The sequence below is a fragment of the Somniosus microcephalus genome, chromosome 13 (genome assembly GCF_052327205.1).
Source record: "Somniosus microcephalus isolate GS21.2 chromosome 13, FLI_Smic_1.0, whole genome shotgun sequence".
NCBI lineage: Eukaryota > Metazoa > Chordata > Chondrichthyes > Squaliformes > Somniosidae > Somniosus > Somniosus microcephalus.
In genome coordinates this window covers 177169053-177191972 of record NC_140999.1, presented here as the reverse complement: position 1 = coordinate 177191972, position 22920 = coordinate 177169053, and the positions used below count along the sequence as shown (strand labels likewise).

The window sequence follows — 22920 nt, the reverse complement described above, 5'->3', positions numbered from 1 at the left end:
GACAAAGGGATTAATTAAGAAGGGGAAAATAGAGTATGAGAGTAAGCTTGCAGGGAACATAAAAATTGACTGTAAAAGCTTCTATAGATATGTGAAGAGAAAAAAATTGGCAAAGTCAAGTGTAGGTCCCTTGCAGTCAGGATCAGGGGTATTTATAATGGGGAACAAAGAAATGGCAGACCAATTAAATACATACTTTGGTTCTGTCTTCACAATGGAGGACACAAATAAACACCCAGAGATGTCAGGGAACATAGGGTCTAATGAGAGGGAGGAACTGAATTAAATCAGTATTTGTAGGGAAATGGTGTTAGGGAAATTGACGGGATTGAAGGCCAATAAATCCCCAGGGCCTGATAATCTACATCCTAGGGTACTTAAGGAAGTGGCCCTAGAAATAGTAGATGAATTGCTGGTCATCTTCCAAAATTCTATAGACTCTGGAACAGTTCCCATGGATTGGAGGGTAGCTAATGTAACTCGAATATTTAAAAAAGGTGGTAGAGAAAAAAAGGGGAATTATAGACCGGTAAGCCTGACATCGGTAGTGGGGGAAATGCGAAAGTCCATTATAAAGATGTAATAGCAGAGCACTTGGGAAACAGTGACAGGATCGGACAAAGTCAACATGGATTTACAAAAGGTAAATCGTGCTTGACTAATCTACTGGAATTTTTTGAGGATGTAACTGGTAGAATAGATAAGGGAGAACCAGTGGATGTGGTGTATTTGGACTTTCAGAAGGCTTTCGATAAGGTCCCGCATAAGAGACTAGCGTGCAAAGTTAAAGCGTATGGGATTGGGGGTAAGGTACTGACTTGGATAGAAAACTGGTTGGCAGACAGGAAGCAAAGAGTTGGAATAAACGGGTCTTTTTCCGAGTGGAAGGCAGTGACTAGTGGGGTAACGCAGAGATCGGTGCTAGGACCCCAGTTATTCACAATATATATTAATGATCTAGACGCGGGAACTAGATGTAATATCTCCAAGTTGGCAGATGACACAAAGCTGGGTGGGCGTGTATGCTGTGAGGAGGATGCAGAGAAACTCCAGTACGATTTGGACAGGTTGAGCGATTGGGCAGATGCATGGCAGATGCAGTATAATGTGGATAAATGCGAGGTTATCCACTTTGGTGGCAAAAACAGGAAGGCAGATTATTATCTGAATGGCAATAGATTGGGAAAAGGGGAAGAGCAACGAGATCTGGGTGTCCTTGTGCACCAGTCGCTGAAGGTAAGCATGCAGGTGCAGCAGGCAGTTAAGAAGGCAAATGGTATGCTGGCCTTCATAGTGAGAGGATTCAAGTACAGGAGCAAGGATGTCTTGCTGCAGTTGTAAAGGGCCTTGGTGAGACCACATCTGGAGTATTGTGTGCAGTTTTGGTCGCCTTATCTGAGGAAGGATGTTCTTGCCATGGAAGGAGTGCAGTGAAGATTCACCAGACTGATACCTGGAATGGCACGAATGATGTATGAAGAGAGATTGGGTCGATTAGGCTTATATTCGCTAGAGTTTAGAAGAATGAGAGGGGATCTCATTGAAACTTATAAAATTCTAACAGGACTAGACAGACTAGATGCAGGAAGGCTGTTCCCGATGGCGGGGGAGTCCAGAACCAGGGGTCACAGTCTAAGGATAAGGGGTAAGCCATTTAGGACTGAGATGAGGAGGAATTTCTTCACCCAGAAAGTGGTGAACCTGTGGAATTCTCTACCACAGAAAACAGTTGAGGCCAATTCATTAAATATATTCAAGAAGGAGTTAGATATATTTCTTAAGGCTAAGGGGATCAAGGGATATGGGGAGAAAGCAGGGACAGGGTACTGAATTTGGATGATCAGCCATGATTGCATTGAATGGCGGAGCAGGCTCAAGGGGCCGAATGGCCTACTCCTGCTCCTATCTTCTATGTTTCTATGTTTCTAGACTCTCCAGCCAGGGGAAACAACCTCTCAGCCTCTACCCTGTCAATCCCCTTCAGAATCTTGTATGTTTCAATGAGATCACCTCTCATTCTTCTAAACTCCAGAGAGTATAGGCCCATTCTACACAATCTCTCATCATTGGACAGCCCTCTCACCCCAGGAATCAATCCAGTGATCTAGAATCGCATGAAGCTCTGTGATGTGCCGTAAAGGTATCTTCAATTTCTTCCTCTTTTGTTTCTGTTCCTCCCCCTTTCCATTTTGTTAAACTCCCCACACCATTACTGTTTCTCTTCCCCTCCCTCTTCTCTCCCATTTGTCTCCCTCTGCTGCTACTGTTTGTCTCCTTCCTTCACTGTTTCTCTGCTCTTGAGTCTACATGCTTCGAGGTGACCATGTCATCTTTTCATTTACAGTCTTAGACTTTGTTGACTTATAGGTATCCTACATTTTGCAAGGTTGCAAGACTTCAGAATGCCCTGCAGCAGTTGAAACTAGAGCACAACAGTGAAGGCAGGTGAGTTCACCAACTGAGGCAAGCATTTAGGTTACAGAATGTCCATTCATCTGAGCTTAGTTTGTAAGGTGCGTTTGTATAAGTTGCTATACCCGAATGACAATGTAGCAAAATGTACTCCAAATTATAGCAGTTTCATTTACAATTGCGCACAGCAAGCTCCCAGAAACAGCAATGTGATAATGACCAGATGATCTGTTTTTAGTGATGTTGATTGAGGGATAAATATTGGCCAGGACACCGGGGATAACTCCCCTACTCTTCTTCGAAATACTGCTATGGGATCTTTTACGTCCACCTGAGAGAGCAGACAGGGCCTCGGTTTAACATTTCATCCAAAAGACGGCACCTCCGACAGTGCGGCACTCCACTGGAGTGTCAGCCTAGATTTTTGTGCTCAAGTCCCTGGAGTGGGATTTGAATCCACAACCTTTTGACTCAGAGGCAAGAGCGCTACCAACTGAGCCACGGGTGACACTCAGCAATAATGGTATAACCGCTGATTACTCCGATTCTATGGTTTGCATGGTTCACTTTTAGAGGGGTGGGAATCCTCAGAACAGTATTAAATGCAGATAAATGGAATGATAGAGATTCCTACTGACATTAAACCACTTTTTACTATTTGTTCACTATTTTTATTGAACAGAGGAAAATATAATCCTTCGTGGTTCAGAAATTGAGGCAGAAAATCAACGGAATCAAGATGGAACAAAACATTACTTGCAAATGTAAGCATTCAATTTCCGTGGGGGGTTTCCCGCTTAACATTGGTGGAAGAGTCAGGGGAACTCTGAAAAATCGGAGTAATCAGCATTTATGCCATCATCCCCGAGTTTCAGCGGCTCTTCTGCCAAAGGTGCAGCAAACATGCGGGAGAACACCTGCTGCAATTCACCACATCGTACTTATCTCCCCAAAATGCCTCAAAATGCTTCACATACAATGAATTATTGCAGTCGCTGTTGATATCTATGCAAATAAGTAATATAAAGAACAAGTAATAACAGAAGGGGAAAGGAAACTCAAGCTAAGAATAGGAGTAACAGTAGACTGGCCAAGTTTCAAATTTGCAAAACTGGATCATTATAGTTTGAACATGGAACATAAAAGATTAAAATTTTACAATGTAAAGGAGACCATTTTGCCCATCACACCTGTGCCGACTCTCTGAAGAGCTATCCACTTAATCTATTTAGCCACTTCTCTCTTTAAAAACATCCCTGGATTCTACATTCCCTACTGTGTCTGATAGGATTGTTGGTTATGGAATGCCCTATGTAAAAGAAAAAGTAATCTCCTAACCTCTCTCATCATTCTTTTGGTGGTGATCTTATTTCACAATTTACAAGGGTGGGATTTAAATTCATGACCTGTGGGCTCCTCATCCAGTAACATAACCACCTAAGCTACCATACCCATGCATGATTAAATAGGTTCAGCATTATCCCATTGCTTTTGTATTCTATGGGCCTTTTTTATAAAACCTAGGTTCCCATATATTTCTTTACAGCTTTATCAACATGTCCTCCCACTTTTAAATGACTATGGAACATTGGGGTAGATTTTCAACTTGACACTCGGGCGTAACACTGATGGGTCACCCATTATATAATTTTCTTTCCATTGAACTCGCTGCGGTTTCTAGATTGGGTGGTTGGTCCGCAGTGCCAGTTTTACACCCGGGCAACAAGTCGAAAATCTACCCCATTTTGTTGTAAAATGCAGCGGCAGACAGTGCTTAGGCATCACTAATTGTAATATAAGAATGCTTTTGCATATTGCATAGTCGAGTTGTAGTAAGGATCCTAGAAGCACAACACATCAATGCACTGAGCCACAAAATGGGTCGATGCAGGTGCTTGTCGTATTTACGTATGAAGTGGTGTAAGTTCTGGTGTAATTGTGTTCTAAAAACACAACGGGCACCAGGCTTAGGCCCCAGGAAACTTCGGTGTAAAAGTAGCACAATCTCGGTCAAGACTGGTGTAAAAAGACGACTGAGCACTTGGTTTGAGTATAAAACAAGGCTTTAATCAACTGTTTCAAAACGATGAGATTCTAGTTACATCACTAGTTCCTGGTTACAGAAACATTCTGAGCAAGCTGGGCCCACGCCTGAGTATTTATCCTCCTTGGACAGCGCCACCAGCTGGCCGCCCAGTGTTACTTCATGGGTCATGATAAGATTCATGACAAAGACCACAGTTTACATTAGAGCACTTAGGGACAGCAAATGGAGGCTGCAGAGATTCTTTCTTCGACCTGTTGGCGTTTCACCAGGGTATCTCCAACCCTCAGCTGAAGTGGCTCTTGCCAGAACCATGTGCAGTCACAGGCCAGTTATGCCCCTTGGCAGGGCACAGCTGGCCAAAAGGCTGTGAATGCTTCACAGGAATACTTGCAATCCCTCCTGGAAGAGGTGGAACACAGGAGGGACAGGCTCCTGGGTGTGGCAGGCAGCAAACCATCCAGGAGTGTCAGCATTGCCGCGTGGAGGGAGGGGGCCCTGACATTCACTGCCAACTCCCTCGCACTGAGCATTGCACAGCAATGCCGGCAAAGGTTCAACGGCTTGACCAGGGCAACCAAGGTAAGGCCCAAAGCACTCTGTCCCTTCCACCCTTACCCGCCCTGTGCACCACCCTGACCACTCCCTGGCTGATGTTGCACAAATCCCCTGTGGCACCTTAAAAGGATCCAGTTTCAAAAAATAGACAGGGGGTGTGGCCGCTTTCACAGTGATAGGCAGAACAGTTCTGGCAGTGGAGTGAGCCTGACAATCTTTGCGAAGAAGGTTACCTGGAAGCACAATGGCAGCCTTGAAACATTGCACCCTTCGTGCACAGTGCTTCTCGAAGTACTATAGACTATTGCCTATAGACACACTGTGGACAGTAATAGCCACATGCAAGTGTCTTTTGCCATTCTGCTTATTCTCCTCACTTCCATGCAGTTCCTCCTTCCCCATAAGGATTCCATGGGAAATGCCATACTTTTTCCAGAATTATTCTGAATATGTGAGGGGTGGCGGGAAGAGTGGGCAGAGAGGTCAGAAACTGTAGGGATGGGGCGAGACTGTAGCACTGGGATGGGGTTGGTGATGTAATTTGTAAGTCTCAGTGAGCGCAACCCTTAAAACATTGGGTTCAAAACAGGTCTGTGAAGCCAGGAATCTGCAAGCAAAGTTTGGAGACTCTTTAAAGCTCTGAGACTCATCACTTCCGCCTGGAACAGATGATGGAAATGGGGGTGGGGAGGGAGTGCAGCTATGCCTGTTTTATACAGGTATAACTTTCCCAGGTGTGCGCTGCTCCTATGCGGGGATTGGGCGGGTAAATCGTCAAAGCTGCTAAAAAGATCAAAAGAAACTTGCGTCTAGCGCATTACGGCGCATAAGTGGCGCAACATGCTAAACGTAAATTTCCTCAATCTTTTTCAACACAGTCATGGCTTAGCGTACTTGCTGAAGGTAGTGAGGAAATTCAGGGCCGTACAATTTCTGAGAATGTGGTTTCATTTGTGAGTTGTTAAATAGGAAAGAAAGTGACATTCTCCGAATTTTCATTTTGATAGAATTTCATCAAGTTGAGTTCCACAGAAAAGGTAGGGCACTAAGGCATTCAGGAAAGAGAGATAACTGGGACAGTCAGGAAAACAAAGACTATCTCAGTCAGATCAGAACATTATTTTATTTCCCTCCAATTATTTCAGCCAATATCCTCTGCTTTCCTGAAAGAACTGGTTCATTGCTTGGGTACAGTTCCATGAGGGTCCGATAGCTTCCAGTGCCATTAATAACATATGCGTCTTGGTAATTATTGTTGAGAGACCATTTGCTCACAGAGTATCACAGCTGAACTAGGGGACACAGATTTAAGGTTTTGGGCAAGAGATACAGGGGGGATGTGAGGAAAAACTTTTTTATGCAGCGAGTGGTGAGGACCTGGAATTCGCTGCCGACAGAAGTGGTGGAAGCAGAGACTGTAGTGTCCGTGTGTAGATAAAGACACTGAAGACAGGAGTTGGTTCATAGGTATTTACTAAGCAAGTCTGGGGGGGGGTTTCTAAAGGATATACACAATACACAGGCTTATATAGCCCAAGTGGCAATTACCGGCATTACGCACACCTGGGGCTCTTAAAGGCACATACACCATAATTGCTCTTAAAGGCACATACACCACAATTCCTCCCCTTCTAGCTAACTAGTACATCATATTTTAAGTAATTATTAATTACATGTTATATGCAAAATAATATACATTGCTGTATTAATTAATTATAAGTTAGTCTCTCAGGAGGCTTCCTGACTCGGTCCGGATAACGCCTCGGGGGTGTAGTAGTTTCTGGTGGTGTAGTAGGTTCTTCTGGCAAGGCTGATTCGGCTTGAAGGCCAGTGTCGGGTTCATCGGGCTCCAGTATCACCGGATCGGAGGTAGATATGGGTATCTCTACTTCATCGTTAGATGTATAGAGTGGTGGTGTAGGTTGTCTCTTTTCGGATGACTTGATGATTTGGTCAGCATGGCGCCTTATTATGCTGTCTCCGATGTCCACGGTATACATCAGTGGTCCTAATCGTGTGCAGATAGTTCCAGGCTGCCATTTCTCGGTACGGTAGTCCCGGGCCAAAACCGGTTGGCCTATCTGGAAGGCCCTAGTTGGCCTTTCATTCATGCCCTGAAACTGCCGGTTCTCCACGTCCCTTCGGATGTTGGGCTTGACCAAATCCAGCCGGCATCTTAGGTTTCTATTGTAGAACATCATGGCGGGAGTTTGGTTAGTAACCATATGCGTTGCATTCCTATATGCAAATAAGAAGTTATCCACCTTGTGCTGAAGTTTTATGTCTTCATTACCCATGGCCTTGATGGCCTTCTTGAAGGTCTGGACAAACCTTTCAGCCAATCCATTGGTGGCGGGATGGTATGGGGCGGACGTGTAGTGCTTTACCCCATTGTTCTTTAAGAACTTTCTGAATTCTTCGGACACAAATTGCGGTCCATTATCAGAACATATCTGCTCCGGCAGCCCATTCCTGGCAAATATGGTCCTTAATACTGTGATGGTTTTTTCCGTGGTGGTGGAGGACACCTTTATTACCTCCGGCCACTTGGAGTGTGCATCAACTGCGATTAAGAACATTGAGTCCATAAATGGACCAGCAAAGTCGATGTGCACCCTTTGCCAGGGAGATGAGGGCCACTCCCATGGATGTAGAGGGGCCTGTGGCAGAGCATTTTGGACCTTCTGGCATCCTAGGCAGCTCTTGGTCATGTCTTCGATGTCTCCATCGATACCTGGCCACCATACAAACGCCCTAGCTAGGTTCTTCATTTTCACTCCACCCAGATGCCCCTCGTGAAGCTCCTTTAGCACTTTATCCTGGAGTTTGGGTGGAATCACCACTCTGGATCCACACATCAAGGTTCCTCGGCACACTGACAGCTGTTCTCTTCTTTGCGAGAATGCTGGCAACAGTGGTTCGCCATGTGCTGGCCATCCCTTCACTGTTAAATCGTAGACCCGTGAGAGAGTAGGGTCATTTCTTGTCTCCCTTTCAATGGCAGAATTTGTCACCGGTAGACATTCCACTATGGTAGAGTGGAATATCTCTACTGGGTCTACTGTAGGTGCCTCTTCTATCATTGGCAACGGTAGGCGTGATAAACCGTCAGCATTCCCATGCTGTTTTGACCCTTTGTATTCAATGTTGTATTGGTGTGCCCCTAGAAAAAGGGACCACCTCTGTAGTCTTTGTGCCGTCATAATGGGGACACCTTTTTTAGGGTTGAATATGGAGATGAGGGGTTGATGGTCAGTCAGCAAGGTAAATTTTTGTCCGTGTAGGTAATGGTTGAATTTCTTCACTCCCCATACCAGGCTGAGTGCTTCCCTGTCTATCTGGGCATAGTTACGCTCAGCTGAGTTCAATGAGCGTGACGCAAAAGCTATCGGCCATTCCGAGCCATCAGGGAATCTATGGGACAATACCGCTCCTATGCCGTAAGGGGATGCATCGCACGCCAGTCTGATTGGTAGTGATGGGTTGTAATGAGCCAAAATTTTCTCGGATGTGATTAAGTCTTTACATTTATGGAAGGCACGTTTACAGTCTTCGTTCCATTTCCAAATCACTCCTGTCTGTAGAAGACCATTAAGAGGGTGTAGAATAGTTGATAAGTTCGGTAAAAATTTATGATAGTAATTTATTAATCCCAGGAATGACCTTAATTGTGAAACATTTTCAGGTGCTGGGGCTTTTATAACTGCTTCAATTTTTTTCAGGTGACTTATGCAACCCTTCCTTATTAATTATGTGGCCACAATATGATATCTGATTTTGGAAAAATTTGCACTTGGGGCGATTTGCTCATAGGCCCCGTTCTTTCAGCCTAGTGAGCACCTACTCCAAATTGGCAAGGTGCTCGTTGTCGTTTTCTCCTGTTATAAGGATGTCGTCTAGGTAGCATTGAGTCCCCGGAATCCCTTGCAGGACTTGCTCCATAGCTCTTTGCCAGATAGCTGGAGCTGATGCTATTCCAAAAACCAGTCGATTGTACTGGTACAGGCCTTTGTGTGTGTTTATTGTGAGATACTTTTTAGAGGTCTCCTCAACCTCCATCTGTAGATATGCCTGTGCCAAGTCAATTTTTGTGAAACGTTTCCCTCCGGATAGTGAGGCGAAAATATCTTCTATCCTCGGAAGAGGATACTGTACCGTGTGAAGGACCGGGTTTACAGTCACCTTAAAGTCCCCACAGATGCGAATTTTTTTCTGTTCCTCAGAGTTATTTTTCAATGTTTTTTTTATGACTGGAACGATGGGTGTTGCCCATTCGCTCCAATCTATTTTGGATAATACGCCTGCCTTTTCCAAATTCTTCAGCTCTGCCTCGACTGCCGGACGTATTGCGTATGGCACCGGTCTTGCCTTAAAAAATTTTGGAATTGCTGTATCTTCCACTTTTATTGAGGCGGTGATGCCTTTCAAGGTTCCTAGTTTCTCTTGAAACACTTCTTTGGCGTTGGCCAAGATGTCTTTTAATCGTTCAGGTATGATGTCATCATTGTTTTTTTCCTTACTGGTCACCGTCAGTGCCTGAATGGAGTGCCAGTCTAAACGTATCTTCCTTATCCATTCACGTCCCAACAACGGTGGACCACCATCTTGTAGAATGTATAAATACAACTTTTGTATTTCTTTGCCGTTGTATACCACAGGCACCCTTATTTTTCCTTTGGGGTAGACTTTCTGCCCCGTATATGTTTTTAAGATAATGGATGTGTTTTTAGAGGTATATGCGAAAATAGCCTCTCGTAATCTCGTCGATTTATTACGGTTAGAGCTGATCCTGTATCTAGCTCCATTTTAACTGGGGACCCTGCTATTGTGAGGGTAACCCAAATGGTTTGGTAATCCTCTTTGGCAAGTACATTATGTAATTTGAGACAGCTTAGTCTCTTGTTTCCGGAGTCGCTATCGCTATTCTGGTCTTCGGAGCTATTGCCCGTCATCATTTGTACCTTCCTGTACTTTTCTTTATTGATTTTTTGTTTTCCGTCAGTGGATTTATTTTGTCCAGATTGGCATACCCGTGCAATGTGTCCAATCTTACCACATTGCCTGCATGCTTTGCCCTTGAACCAGCAGTCCCTCTGGTTATGGGTGGATCTGCCGCAGCGATAACATCTTCCGAACTCCTGTGTCATTTTATGGGTGCCGAAGTCCTGTGTCTCTTGTTGTATCTCTGCAGCTCCTTTTGCTGCTGCTTCGTATGATACAGCCATACTGAAAGCTTTGTCCAATGTTAAATCTTTTTCATAAAGCAGTCTTTTTTGTGTTCCTTCACTTAAGAGACCGCAAACAAATTTGTCTCGAAGATAATCCGATAGTCCTGCTCCGAATTGGCAGTACTTTGATAGCTTTCTTAATTCGGTTAGGTAATCAACGTTACTTTCATTCTTGTGTTGATTTCTCTTGAAGAACTTGAATCATTCCGCTATCAGCAGCGGTGTTGGGTTTAAATGCTCCTGCAGGGTATCAACAATTTCTTTAAAAGTCTTGTCCTTTGGTTTGGCTGGAGTGATTAAATTTCGTAACAGCCCGTATGTCTTCGCGCCCATTAAGTTCAGAAGTACTGAAGCTTTTTTTTCATCTGTTATTCCATTTGCAGTGCAATAAACCTCTACTCTTTCCACGTATGTGGTCCAATCTTCTATTTCGCCATCAAAAGCCTCAATATTACCAGATTTAGGCATTTCAGAAAAGATATGGCACTTCCCGCGCTTTTTTTTTTTCTCTCTGTAGCAACGATATGGCGCTTCCCGCGCTTTCCCGCCGCTGCTACCGATAACAACGCTGTTTTACTGTGGTTTCCGTTTATTCACTGTTGGAGACTCGTTCCCGACGGAGGTCTAAATGCTGACCTGCTTGCCGCGCCGGCCGTCTCTCGAGTGCACCCTCCCAGTCCGTTATTGCTTGCCTCTGATTTCGCTGCCTGTCTCAGCTGTAGAGCCCGCCGCTGGAGCTCCAGCCTGACGCCCAGGAAGGATTAGCGCAGTACCTGTCACCAGCTTGGCCAGCTGGTGAAACCACAGTTTCTCTTACTTCCTTGAGTCTTCTGGACGCTGGAGGAATCGATGTCCTTGAGGTGCTGCCGAATTGCAGGTAAGTCCGTTTCCACTTCGTCGCCACTGTAGTGTCCGTGTGTAGATAAAGACACTGAAGACAGGAGTTGGTTCATAGGTATTTACTAAGCAAGTCTGGGGGGGGGGTTTCTAAAGGATATACACAATACACAGGCTTATATAGCCCAAGTGGCAATTACCGGCATTATGCACACCTGGGGCTCTTAAAGGCACATACACCATAATTGCTCTTAAAGGCACATACACCACAGAGACACTCAATGTTTTCAAGGGGATGCTGGATAGGCACTTGAGGGAAATAAATCTGCAGGGCTACGGGGATAGAGCGGGGGAATGGGACTGACTGGATTGCTCTACAGAGAGCCGGCACGGACTCGATGAGCTGAATGGCCTCCTTCTGTGCCATTATGACTCTACACTGTAACCCAATTTGCTCCTGACCTCATGTCATACCTACACCCTTTCAGCAGGGGTCACTGGAGAGCAATCAGCAGTGGGAATACCTGTTGATTTTCTTTTCCCTAACCCAGATGTCCTGAGGTCAACTGTAGCACTCCTACTCCACCTGGGGTCATCTAACAGCACAGATCAGGGATTGTAAGTGTGACCACCCTGGTCTATATGGCTCAACTATTGAGGTTCATTCACTCAATCAACTAGCGCTATTTTTGTGAACTAACTACTCAATCAGGCAGGCACGTGGGGGGTGGAGCAGTTGGAGGTCATGCGATGCAATCTCCCAGAATACATCCAGCCAGAGTTGGCAATCCTACCCTGACTTTAGGTTTTAAGTGTGGCTCAGTGGGTAGCTCTCTCGCCTCTGAGTCAGAAGGTTGTGGGTTCAAGTCCCACTCCAGAGACTTGAGCACAAATTCTAGGCTGACACTCCAGTGCAGTGCTGAGGGAGTTCCGCACTGTTGGAGATGCTGTTTTCAGATGAGACATTAAACCGAGGCCTTGCCTGCTCTCTCAGGGGAATGTAATGATCCCATGACACTATTTCGAAGAAGAGCGGGGGACTCCTTCCTGGTATCCTGGCTAATATTCATCCCTTGACCAACACCACTTAAACAGATTATCTGGTCATTATCACATTGCTGTTTGTGGGAGCTTGCTGTGCACAAATTGGTTGCTGCATTTCCTACATTACAACAGTGACTGCACTTCAAAACTACTTCATTGGCTGTGCAGCACTTTGGGACATCTTAAGGTTGTGAAAGACGCTATATAAATGCAAATCTTTCTTTCCAGATTCAGGCTGCAACTGCAGCGTTGGTGCATAGCGAAACCTCTTCGCACCGAAGCTAGACTTAGAGTGTGACTGCACTCTCAGTATTTCTGTTCCCTATTTCAATTGGTGCTTGGGCTGAACCACTGAAATAAAACCATTTTCTGGCAAACTATATTTGGGCTCGATTGCTTGGTTTAAATCTACATTCTATATGAGCTGAGACTGGGATGGGTCAGATCGATTTATCCAAGCATCACTGATCCGCTGGCTGTGCAATCAACATTCAGATTTTAATCACACATTTCTGGTGGCTTAAATTCATTACACAACAGTGAATTGTTTTTGCCAAGTACCAACAGCCTCTGATTAACCTTTCGTAACAAAGGCATGGATTGTACCTGTAAGAACTTGTCCAACAAGCTTTGCTGCCAGTAATTCTTTGAACAGATTTTTACATTCTTCTACTTCCCCTTTTCTCTATAAAATAACAGAGCTAATGTACTTATAGCACTATGTCGGCACAAAGAAAAATGTCATTGTTGAATCAAACTGAGAATCGGCATAACCCAAAACTTATAATTAATCATCAATGTACCAAAAGAAAGAACGAACTCCCATTTATATACAGCACCTTTCACAACCTCAGGATGTCCCAAAGCGCCGTACAGCCAATTAAGTGTAGTCACTGTTGTAATGTAGGAAACGCGGCAGCCAATTTGCGAACAGCAAGCTCCCACAAACAGCAATGAGATAATGACCAGATAATCTATTTTAGTGATGTTGATTGAGGGATAAATATTGGCCAGGACACCAGGGATAACTCCCCTGCTCTTCTTCGAAATAGTGCCATGGGATCTTTTATGTCCACCTGGGAGAGCAGACAGGGCCTCGGTTTAACATCTCATCCAAAAGATGGCCCCTCCGACAGTGCAACACTCCCTCAGCGCTGCGCTGGAGTGTCAGCCTTGATTATGTGCTCAAGTCTCTGGAGTGGGACTTGAACCCACAACCTTCTGGCTCAGAAGCGAGAGTGCTAACTCTGAGCCACGGCTGACACCTAAAAGAACCAACACTGAGTGCGTCACTAATAACTTGCTAGGCCAATGCATTTCAGGCACCTCTGAACAAAACAATTTCTCCCTGTTCGGTTTGAGCCCGGCCAAGGAGAAGGATCTTTGGACTGAGTGCTGTTGAGCAGATTCAGAATGATTGACACTGCTATTGATGGAATGAGATACTGTTATAAAATTATTGAGTTCGGCAGGCCTCAGCCATAATCCACAGCAGATGTAACCCCAAACTGCAAAACTGCTCTCAATGCAAACTTCAGCAGTCTGAGCAGATATGGAAACAGGAATGGCCCAGCGGAGTACAGCAGCCTTAGCTGCAAGACACAGGAACAAAAATTCCGTAATGAAAAGGAATGGTGCAGTGGCGAATGGCATTATTAGCTGTAAAAATAATAGAAGGGAGTGTGAAAATGTTAGTCGTTGCTGCATCAGACATAGGAGTGCCAGTGTGCAGGATGGCAGATCTAACCACGAAAGACACAGGGTTAAATTTCCATCTTCACCGGCAGGGCAGTAATCTGGTAGATTTCATACCATTGAAACCGATGGGATGAAAATCGGGCGGGTTCTAAAATGAGCGGGCGATCTGCTCCATCAGATTACTGCCCGGGCAGTGAAGGTGGAAATTTACCCCACAGAAAGTAGCGATAGTTTTTTTTTTAACGCTTGCCTTGAGTTGTGAACTCATGCATCTGTCTGCCTGACAAATTAATGGACAAAAAACTATGGGGACTGGGGCGCATACCTGAATTTCCAATATCCGTTCCCAGTTGGGAGACGCTCCACATGCTGGGGGGCACAAAATTGTAGCAACGCCCCTGTACTATTTATGTGCTGGTGCAGAGCGAGTTCTGGGAATATTTCAGTGTTGTATTACCAGCTGCTTTCAATATTGTCTTTCCTCACCTCAAATGAGAAGGAAAGCACAGTTGAGTAGATCACGGGCCTGCCTTGAAGCTGCATTACTGACTTACAAAGAAGTAGCAGTTAGACCTGGCCTACATACTGACTTGGAAGCACCAAAGCTGGGAAAAGTTAGTGCTGGCAGGATATAAAATACCCCTCTTACATCATTGGAGTAGCACTGGGTGGAAGTGAAGACCCAAGAGCACACGATAGAAAGAAGATATCTCGTATACTAAATATACTCTCTCAAGGCATTCCTGCTCTTTTAATGTCTGCAGCAACCCCTCTCTGCCTGCCAAAAAGGTAGCAACAGCCAGACTTATAGAATCGCAAAATCCTACAGCGCAGAAGGTGGCCACTCGGCCCATCGTGCCTGTGCCGGCTCTTTGAAAGAGCTCTCCAATTAGTCCCACTCCCCTGCTCTTTCCCCATAGCCCTGCAATTTTCTCACCTTCAATGTTTATCCAATTCCCTTTTGAAAGTTACTATTAAATGTGCTTCCACCAGCCTTTCAAACAGTGCATTCCCGATCATAATAGTAATTCGCGGTGTAAAAAATTCTCTCCTCATCTCACCGCTGGATCTTTTACCAATTATCTTAAATCTGTGTCCTCTGGTTACCGACCCTTCTGCCACTGGAAACAGTATCTCCTTATTTACTCTATCAAAACCATTCATGATTTTGAACGCCTCTATTAAATCTCCTCTGCTCTAAGGAGAACAATCCCAGCTTCTCTAGTCTCGCCACATAACTGAAGTCCTTCATCCCTGGTACCATTCTAGTAAATCTCCTCTGCACTGTCTCCAAGAATTTGACATCCTTCCTAGAGTACGGTGCCCAGAATTGGACACAATACTCCAGCTGTACACAGACAACCAGCTTCATACGTACATGCCAGGCACTGTCTAATTGTGTTAATAACATTATTCCTAAAACAGGTAGGCTGGGTATTGATGCACTTCCCTTTATTTGTAGTTAAATGTCCTTTTTTTAAATATATTTTCGTGGACCAACAAACAAAATGTCCTTCAATGCCACATTGCCGTCCAATTCAGACTCAAAACGGCAATGCAACCGTAATCAGGAATTTAGAAGTTAAGTGAGTAAATGATTTGCAGTTAGTTTTAGCTGAGTCCTGACTTACAAAATTGGCCGACCTCAAAGTGATTGGGCGGGAGGGGGTGGTGTGGGGGGTGGGGGGTTGGCGGGGGGTTAGTCAGGATTTCCCAAACCACATCCCGCCCCAACCCTGACCCTCACGCTGGCTCCGCTGCTGTATGGAATGTGAACTTGTTAGTAGGGATTTACAGAAAAACAGCCAATCGATACTTGAGCCAAAACTGCAATTTTGCCAACAGCTAGAAATATTTTTGCCTTAAAAATTACAGAGCTAAATTGTTACAATACAGCATAACACACTCATGGAAAACAGTGGAATTTCAACCAAAGACCTAACCCAGGGAAGTAGCACTTCATTCTCACAAGGGGATTTTGAAATTGGAGAACAGTTAGTACTTGAGGCAATCAAAAGGCAACTCATATAAAATAATGAAGTGCGCTATAGTGCTCTCTGTGATTTTAATAATCCTCATTAAATTGAAACTAAAAATAAAATAAAAACAAATAACATATTTGTCTATACACTTGTTACAATTGCAGTATACACAGGCAGGAGCAATGATTCATTTCACCCATTAGCAAAATCTTTCCCTTTACATTGTCACACGTGAGGATTGTCATAGGCAGCAGGACAGGTAGATAAGGTGGTTAAAAAGGCATATGGGATACTTGCCTTTATTAGCCGTGGCATAGAATATAAGAGCAGGGAGGTTATGATGGAGCTGTACAAAACGCTAGTTAGGCCACAGCTGGAATATTGTGTGCAGTTCTGATCGCCACACTATAGGAGGGATGTGATTGCATTGGAGAGGGTGCAGAGGAGATTCACCAGGATGTTATTTTGCTTAGAGCAGAGAAGGCTGAGGGGGGAACCTGATTGAGGTGTACACAATTATGAGGGGCATAGATAGGGTAGATAGAAAGGAACTTTTCCCCTTAGTAGAGGGGTCAATAACCAGGGGGCATAGTTTCAAGGTAAGGGGCAGGAGGTTTAGAGGGGATTTGAGGAAAAACTTTTTCACCCAGAGGCTGGTTGGAATCTGGAACTCACTGCCTGAAAGGGTGGTAGAGGCAGGAAACCTCACAACATTCAAGAAGCATTTAGATGAGCACTTGAAACGCCACAGCATACAAGGCTACAGACCAAGTGCTGGAAAATGGGAAAATGGGATTAGAATAGACAGGGCTTGATGGCCGGTGCGGACACGATGGGCCGAAGGGCCTCTTTCTGTGCTGTATAACTCTATGACACTATCACTCTATTAGGTCTCTTACTTGCTGAATAAATTTGGCATTCTAGTTCCCCACTGTATTGCCGCCATTTATGAATGGATTTTAAGATGAATCCCGGCCTTTAACAAATGTATCTTGTCTGCGAGGTGAAAAGGTTAAAATAAACTGACACCGGGGCTATTTATGTCCGATGGGTTTTGAGTGCCAAGTTGTATATTTGTGATTGGCAAGCTGTGCCGACATTTGTGTAAATGATGCTGCGATCAGATGTTTGTGTTAGTGGTGGTGTGACATGCATTGAGGATTCTGGACTAGTCCCTACTAGAGCTAATGTTTCAGGAATGATACATTCTGACTGTGAGTCATTGAGTTCTCTGAATGGACGATTATTCCAGGTGAATACATCGGGTTGCAAGTTGCAACACTTTACATCTCACAGTGCAGGAATTTGGATTTTAACTGAAATACTGATTCATAAAAGGAGAACATTTTACTTACACTGAGGTTAGCCACAAACCCTTTCTCACAAACTGATCTTGGACACGGGACATGTTGGACAAGTGGACTCTTTTTTAGCCGGTGAATATTAAAAAAATTTATTAATAGAATATAGCAATGTAAGGACATTAATGTGTCTGTGTGACATGGGTGAAACAACCCAACGTTTACAAAAATCTCTCTGTCTGTGTGGCTGCTTAAAGAGTGCGTTGGGTTTGGCGAGCTTCTCTGTACTGGACCAGGTGAAGAAAATTAGGGGATATGATTATAAGCTAAGTTAATCTTGAGGGGAGCAACTTATGAAATAACCCCATCGCAATTAAACTCGATGACTTATGGAGGAATTGCCACTAACCGCAGCAAATGCAGCACCTCAAAAAGGAATCAACAGCTTCCAAATTCAACAGGGAGTGAAGAGGCCAAGGCAGGAAGGAGCCGAGTGGATCCTTTTACATAAAGTTAAACAAAGCCATGAGCTAGATGGGACGAATGCCCCTCTTCTTCATGGCATTTTGTTAATAATGAATGAGCTGATTTAGATATAACACCGAATTACGTGCAGTTTTGTGCTGTACCCACTGGTGTGAGAATGCCTATAGCAATTTTACTTAGGATGAAAGCCATTTATTAAGGGTACTATCATTTTAGGCAGGATTTGAACACACCTCCTAATCTTAAACTGCATTTGTTAATTTTTCCTGGTATCCAGGACCCAAAATGTGAGAGGAATGTATTCTCATTCACTGGCCTAGTACAATCCCTCCTCCCGAATGGGTAGGCCCAAGGCGCAGCAGATATTGGGCCTCAGGCCTCATTTCAGCGAGACCGGAGTGCTGTGAAAACCTGCTGGGCGTCTCCAGGCAGCTTGCCGGCGAAGAGGCTTTGGGGGAAATATTTGGTTGGTTAACGCCTCCCGTTAGCGCCTCTGGGGGGTGCTAACAGGGCGCTAGGATCTTAGCGCCACTCGCGTGGCGATTTTAGCGCCACTCGCGAAATTGACCAGTCATTTTGTGGCGGCGCTAAACACTACTGCCACGATCTCCTGCGCCCGCAGATCGTGACGTCAGTCGAGCGTGCAACGCCCCGGTAGTGCCCCGGACCGGAAATTGAGTCGCGCCCCCTGCCTTAGCGCCTGCCACTAGGAACGACAGGTAGAGGGGAACGTTTTCAAGTCGGGAAGGGGCTGGAGGAGTGCTATTTAAAGGCAGGTGCTTCCGGCCTTTTCTTGTCGGCAAAATATTTGGTACACGCAGGTTGAGAGGGAGAGAGACGTCTGGAAAGATTTAACGCTGTCCTAAGGAGTTTTGGCCCTCAGCACCACTTTTGAGGTTCCTAAGTGCCGAGCTGTTTCCCTGGGCCTATCCATTAGTGCTTCCAACACAATTGCTTTAGAGGCCTCTCCAGGCCGAGATTCAAGGCTGCAATGAGCAGGGTGTGGCTGGCCAGCAAGATGGCCCCTCCCGTCTAAGAACTGGACAGCACTGGTCTGTCTGTCTTCCATGGTAACTGACATCGCCTGAGCTTCGTTAGCACTCTGAGGTAGCGCCTCGCTCCCTGATGTTAGCGCCTTAAGAGAGGTGTGTAGCGCTTGATTTAGCGCTCAAATCACCTCCAGGGGCGATAGAGGCGAATTTTACAGTCAGAGGCGAGAATTAGCTAAACTTTGCGCCCGGCCGATATTAGTGCTGCAAAATGGGCGATACCCCATTTTTCCCCCTTTGGATTTTGGGACGCTGCGTCAGGTAGGTTGTTATAGGGTGAAGCGATCAGGAGAGGGGAAAACTAGGAAAGAGAGGGCAATTGGGACAGGGGCTGTTTGGAGTGGGGGGGGCGATCGGGACGGGTGGGCGAAGCGCCATCATATTGGAGGCTTAGGTGGCTGTTTAGTGCTCAAAAGCAGGTGCGTCGCATTGTATTTCTAGGCTACAGTGTTAACCCAATAGGTATTCCTACCTCGTTATGTTATTCTTGTGTAGAGTTGAAAATATTTTTGTGAGCATGGTGGTCAAGGTCCCAAGAGGTGATGATAGATGCTGAGAGTCTAGGCTGGACAGTCTAGTACTAGGGGTCATGTCTCAGGATAAGGGGTTGGCCATTCAGAACAGAGAGGAGGAGAAACTTCTTCACTCAGAGAGTTGTGAATCTTTGGAATTTTCTATCCCGGAGGGCTGTGGAGGCTGAGTCGTTGAGTATATTCAAGGCGGAGATCAATAGATTTTTGGGCACTAAGGGAATCAAGGGATATGGGGATAGGGCGGGAAAGTGGAGTTGATGTAGAAGATCAGCCATGATCTTATTGAATGGCGGAGCAGGCTCGAGGGACCGAATGGCCTACTCCTGCTCCTATTTCTTATGTTCTTATATTCTTATGTACTCAGGTTGCTTGTACAAAATAAAATGGACCCACTCAGCATCATACTATTACAGTATTTGTTTTTTCACTCATGAGCTCATGAAGTATAGTAGGCAGCTTCTGGTGAAGAAAACCGGGTGAAGGAACTCCTGAATTTACTGCCTATTTCTCCTTGGTTAATCAAACAGTCCTTGACGATATTCAATGAAGTTACAAGACCCTGAACACAGTGAAGAACTACTACTAGAGAGATGGTCTTGCTGAAACATGTTACAATCCTCATCCTTGTGTTCAAATCCTTCCATGACCTCACCCCTCCCTATCTCTGTAACCTCCTACAACCCTCTGAGAACTCCACGTTCCGCCAATTCTGGCCTCTTGTGCTTCCCCAACTTCCTTCACCCCCGCCATTGGTGGCCGTGCCTTCAGCTGTCTAGGCTCTAAGCTCTGGAATTCCCTCCCTAAACCTCTTTGCCTCCCCTCCTCTCTCTCCTCCTTTAAGGTGCTCCTTAAAGCTCTTTCACCAAGCTTTTGATCACTTGTCTCCTTCTTTGGCTTGGTGTCAATGTTTTTGTTCGATAACTCTCCTGTGAAGCGCCTTGGAACGTTTTACTATGTTAAAGGCGCTATATAAATGCAAGTTGCTGTTGCTGCATTAGGGTTTGAGAAATCTGACTTGCCTATTGGTTTGCCAGTATAACTTCTCCCAGTCTTTTGTTCCTCCAGCAACCAATTGCTAATTTTGTCAGCCACCTGCTCTCACTGCAAGTTCTCTCCAGTTGATTCCTGGGATGGCGGGACTGTCGTATGAGAAGAGATTGAGTAAACTAGGCCTGTATTCTCTTGAATTCAGAAGAATGAGAGGGGATCTCATTGAAGCATACAAAATTATTACAGGGCTTGATAGGATGGATGCTGGGAGAATGTTTCCCTTGGCTGGGGAGTCTAGAACCAGGGGCCATAACCTCAAGATAAAGGGTAGGCCATTCAAGACTGAGATGAGAAGAAATTTCTTCACACAGAGGGTGGTGAATCTTTGGAATTCTCTACCCTAGAGGGCTGTGGAGGTTCAGTCATTGGGTATATTCAAAACAGAAGCCGATAGATTTCTGACTAGTAAGGGCATCAAGGGATATGGCGATAGGGCCAATGAATGGAGTTGAGGCAAGAGATTAGTCATGATCTCATTGAATGACGGAGCAGGCTCGAAGGGCCGAATGGCCTACTCCTGCTCCTATTTCTTATGTTCTTAAACCATACTATTTAATTATACTAAACCCTTCCCCTCTCCCAATATTTTGCTAGTGGGTGCTGACCTCCCCATCTCAACTGTTGACTTCCCATTGGAGCTAACACTGACATTTGCAGGGAGGCAGTATGCTCCAGGAAATTGGTGAGCAATGTGAGCTGCCACAGAATGGCGCAGAGGGAATTGCACCTGTGATTCCCAACACTCTGACCCCAAACTCCACTGCATCATTGGATGGATGCAATCAGCAGAGGCCAGGCAATGGCTCACAGAGAGGGGGGGGAAATTGGAAGGGCTGTCACCTAGCCCGAGCGTACTTTCTAGTGACCACGTTAGAGCAGCCAGTGTTCTGAGAAACGTTTCTGCACATAATGAGCACTATGTAAATGCATGTTGTTGTCGGCCCATGGTTTCAGTCAAAGAATGAATCATGGTGGGGTAGAGGGAATTTCAAGAGGGCAAGAAAACATCTCTTATTCTATGATTGAGGTATTTAGTTGCTCATCTCAAATCCTATGAGCTCTGATTATTTTCTTGCAGAGGCGTTCCTTCTTGTTGTATTATTCTTGTTTTGTATGGCTGATCTTAAAAGAATTCCAATTATTTCGTTAGCTTAGTTGTGCAAAACTCAAAGGATTCTGACACCCCAATTATCATCTTTCCTGTCATTTCTCCAGTGGTGATAACATCTTCCGAACATTTGTACAGACTCCAGATAACAGCCGCAAACAAATCTGTCGGCTTTGTTCCCCTACCTTCTTTGCCATTTGATGTTTCTGAGATGTTATTGATGTGAGCGTTGTTGACGTCTGAATTGTTGGGATACTCGATGCTTCCAGTCAGATTGTGTGGGATCACCAGATCTAACATTTCCATGCACCTGGAAAAAAAGTAACAATCAATACAAGGTTCATCAATCACCAATACTTTAATTTAAAAGACCCTTAGCCTTTCATGCAAATTACAAATACATTATTTCAACAATACCTCCAAAATCTCTTTATGATAACTCTATGAACGTCTCAAAACATCTTGGAAATTTAAAACGCAAAAAATGTTTCCGCATATGTGATCTGTCCAGATGTTTAGAAATCTCATAAGTATAACTGAATGCTATTAAGTTGAGAAGTTAATTTTGTTGCATTAGTGATATTGCAATTACTTTTTGCAAACAGCAAAACTTTCATGTTTGACTCCCAACGTTGCGTTTTCTGAAATTCCTGAATCACGACCTAGATTTTGTAATAAAATGTTTGCGGCACGCTTGTATAAATACCAACATGGCAAGTTTTAACTTGGCACAGAGAGATTTTGCTGGGGACTAGCGTGGAATTCTCCAGTGTCGGCGGTCTGAGTTATCAGGAATGACTGGAGAGATTTACTGAATTCTGGGCCTACAGTAACCTTCAGTCATCGTGTGAGTGGGGATAGGCAGCTCCCATAGGAGCATTAGAGGTCATTAATTCCACATTTAAACAAATGCATATTGTTTTAGTTTCATTTTTGTTACAGATTTACTGCCAACAAACAGAAAAGGAAATACTCTTAACTCTTATAAATATTCATTGATCCATTCTGAAGGGATATTCACAAAAGGAATCTTAGCATTCATTGCTATGTTTGTTTACAGGTATTTTGTGGCAATTTTCCATTACTCAAATCTGAATCACTACTCTTATTAAATGATATATTTTGACAGTGTGCTTTTAACTCATTACCAACAAGCAAACCTCCTCACCTACTGTTGAAAGCCTGAGCGTCGATCCGATGTGCCACTGCAGCTATACAGAAAGCTTCAATATCAGTAACCAAACCATCTCAACTACAGGAGGACAGCTATCATACCAACAGCAGGAATGTTTAAAAGATTAGTTGCTAAGTAGATTTGTAGCCTTTGGATTATTGTACTGGAATGACTAATTACAATGGACATCTGTTTGCAGGGTGTTTGAACCGAGCACTGTTCTGTGGAGTGGTGTTTATGGCAAGGAATTCTGCTATGAATCTGGAGAACAGTTAATGGACCAGGTTCGGAAACAGAGGAGAATGTAATGATACAATTGATGCAATGGCCTCATCTCATCAGTGATCACCTCCTCAGTTCAAAAAAACAATTAACCTACTAACGTGATCAGTAAACTGCTATTGTGCCTTAAGTGT

General features: G+C 44.6%; 1 protein-coding gene across 7 annotated transcripts in view; it reads right to left on the bottom strand.

Annotated features, from left to right (window-relative positions):
* Positions 1–22920, bottom strand: part of LOC147108815 (protein phosphatase EYA1-like) — a 268092-nt gene that overhangs the window by 152581 nt on the left and 92591 nt on the right. For 5 of the 7 annotated variants that reach the window (XM_086005679.1, XM_086005680.1, XM_086005682.1 and 2 more), the window contains exon 2: positions 21516–21640. In XM_086005679.1, the coding sequence (XP_085861805.1) occupies positions 21516–21636 (121 nt within the window). In that variant the 5' untranslated portion in view covers positions 21637–21640. Of the gene's footprint in view, positions 1–21515; positions 21641–22498; positions 22599–22920 lie in introns of those variants that run through there. The other 2 variants (XM_086005678.1, XM_086005683.1) reach the window with 2 other exon arrangements.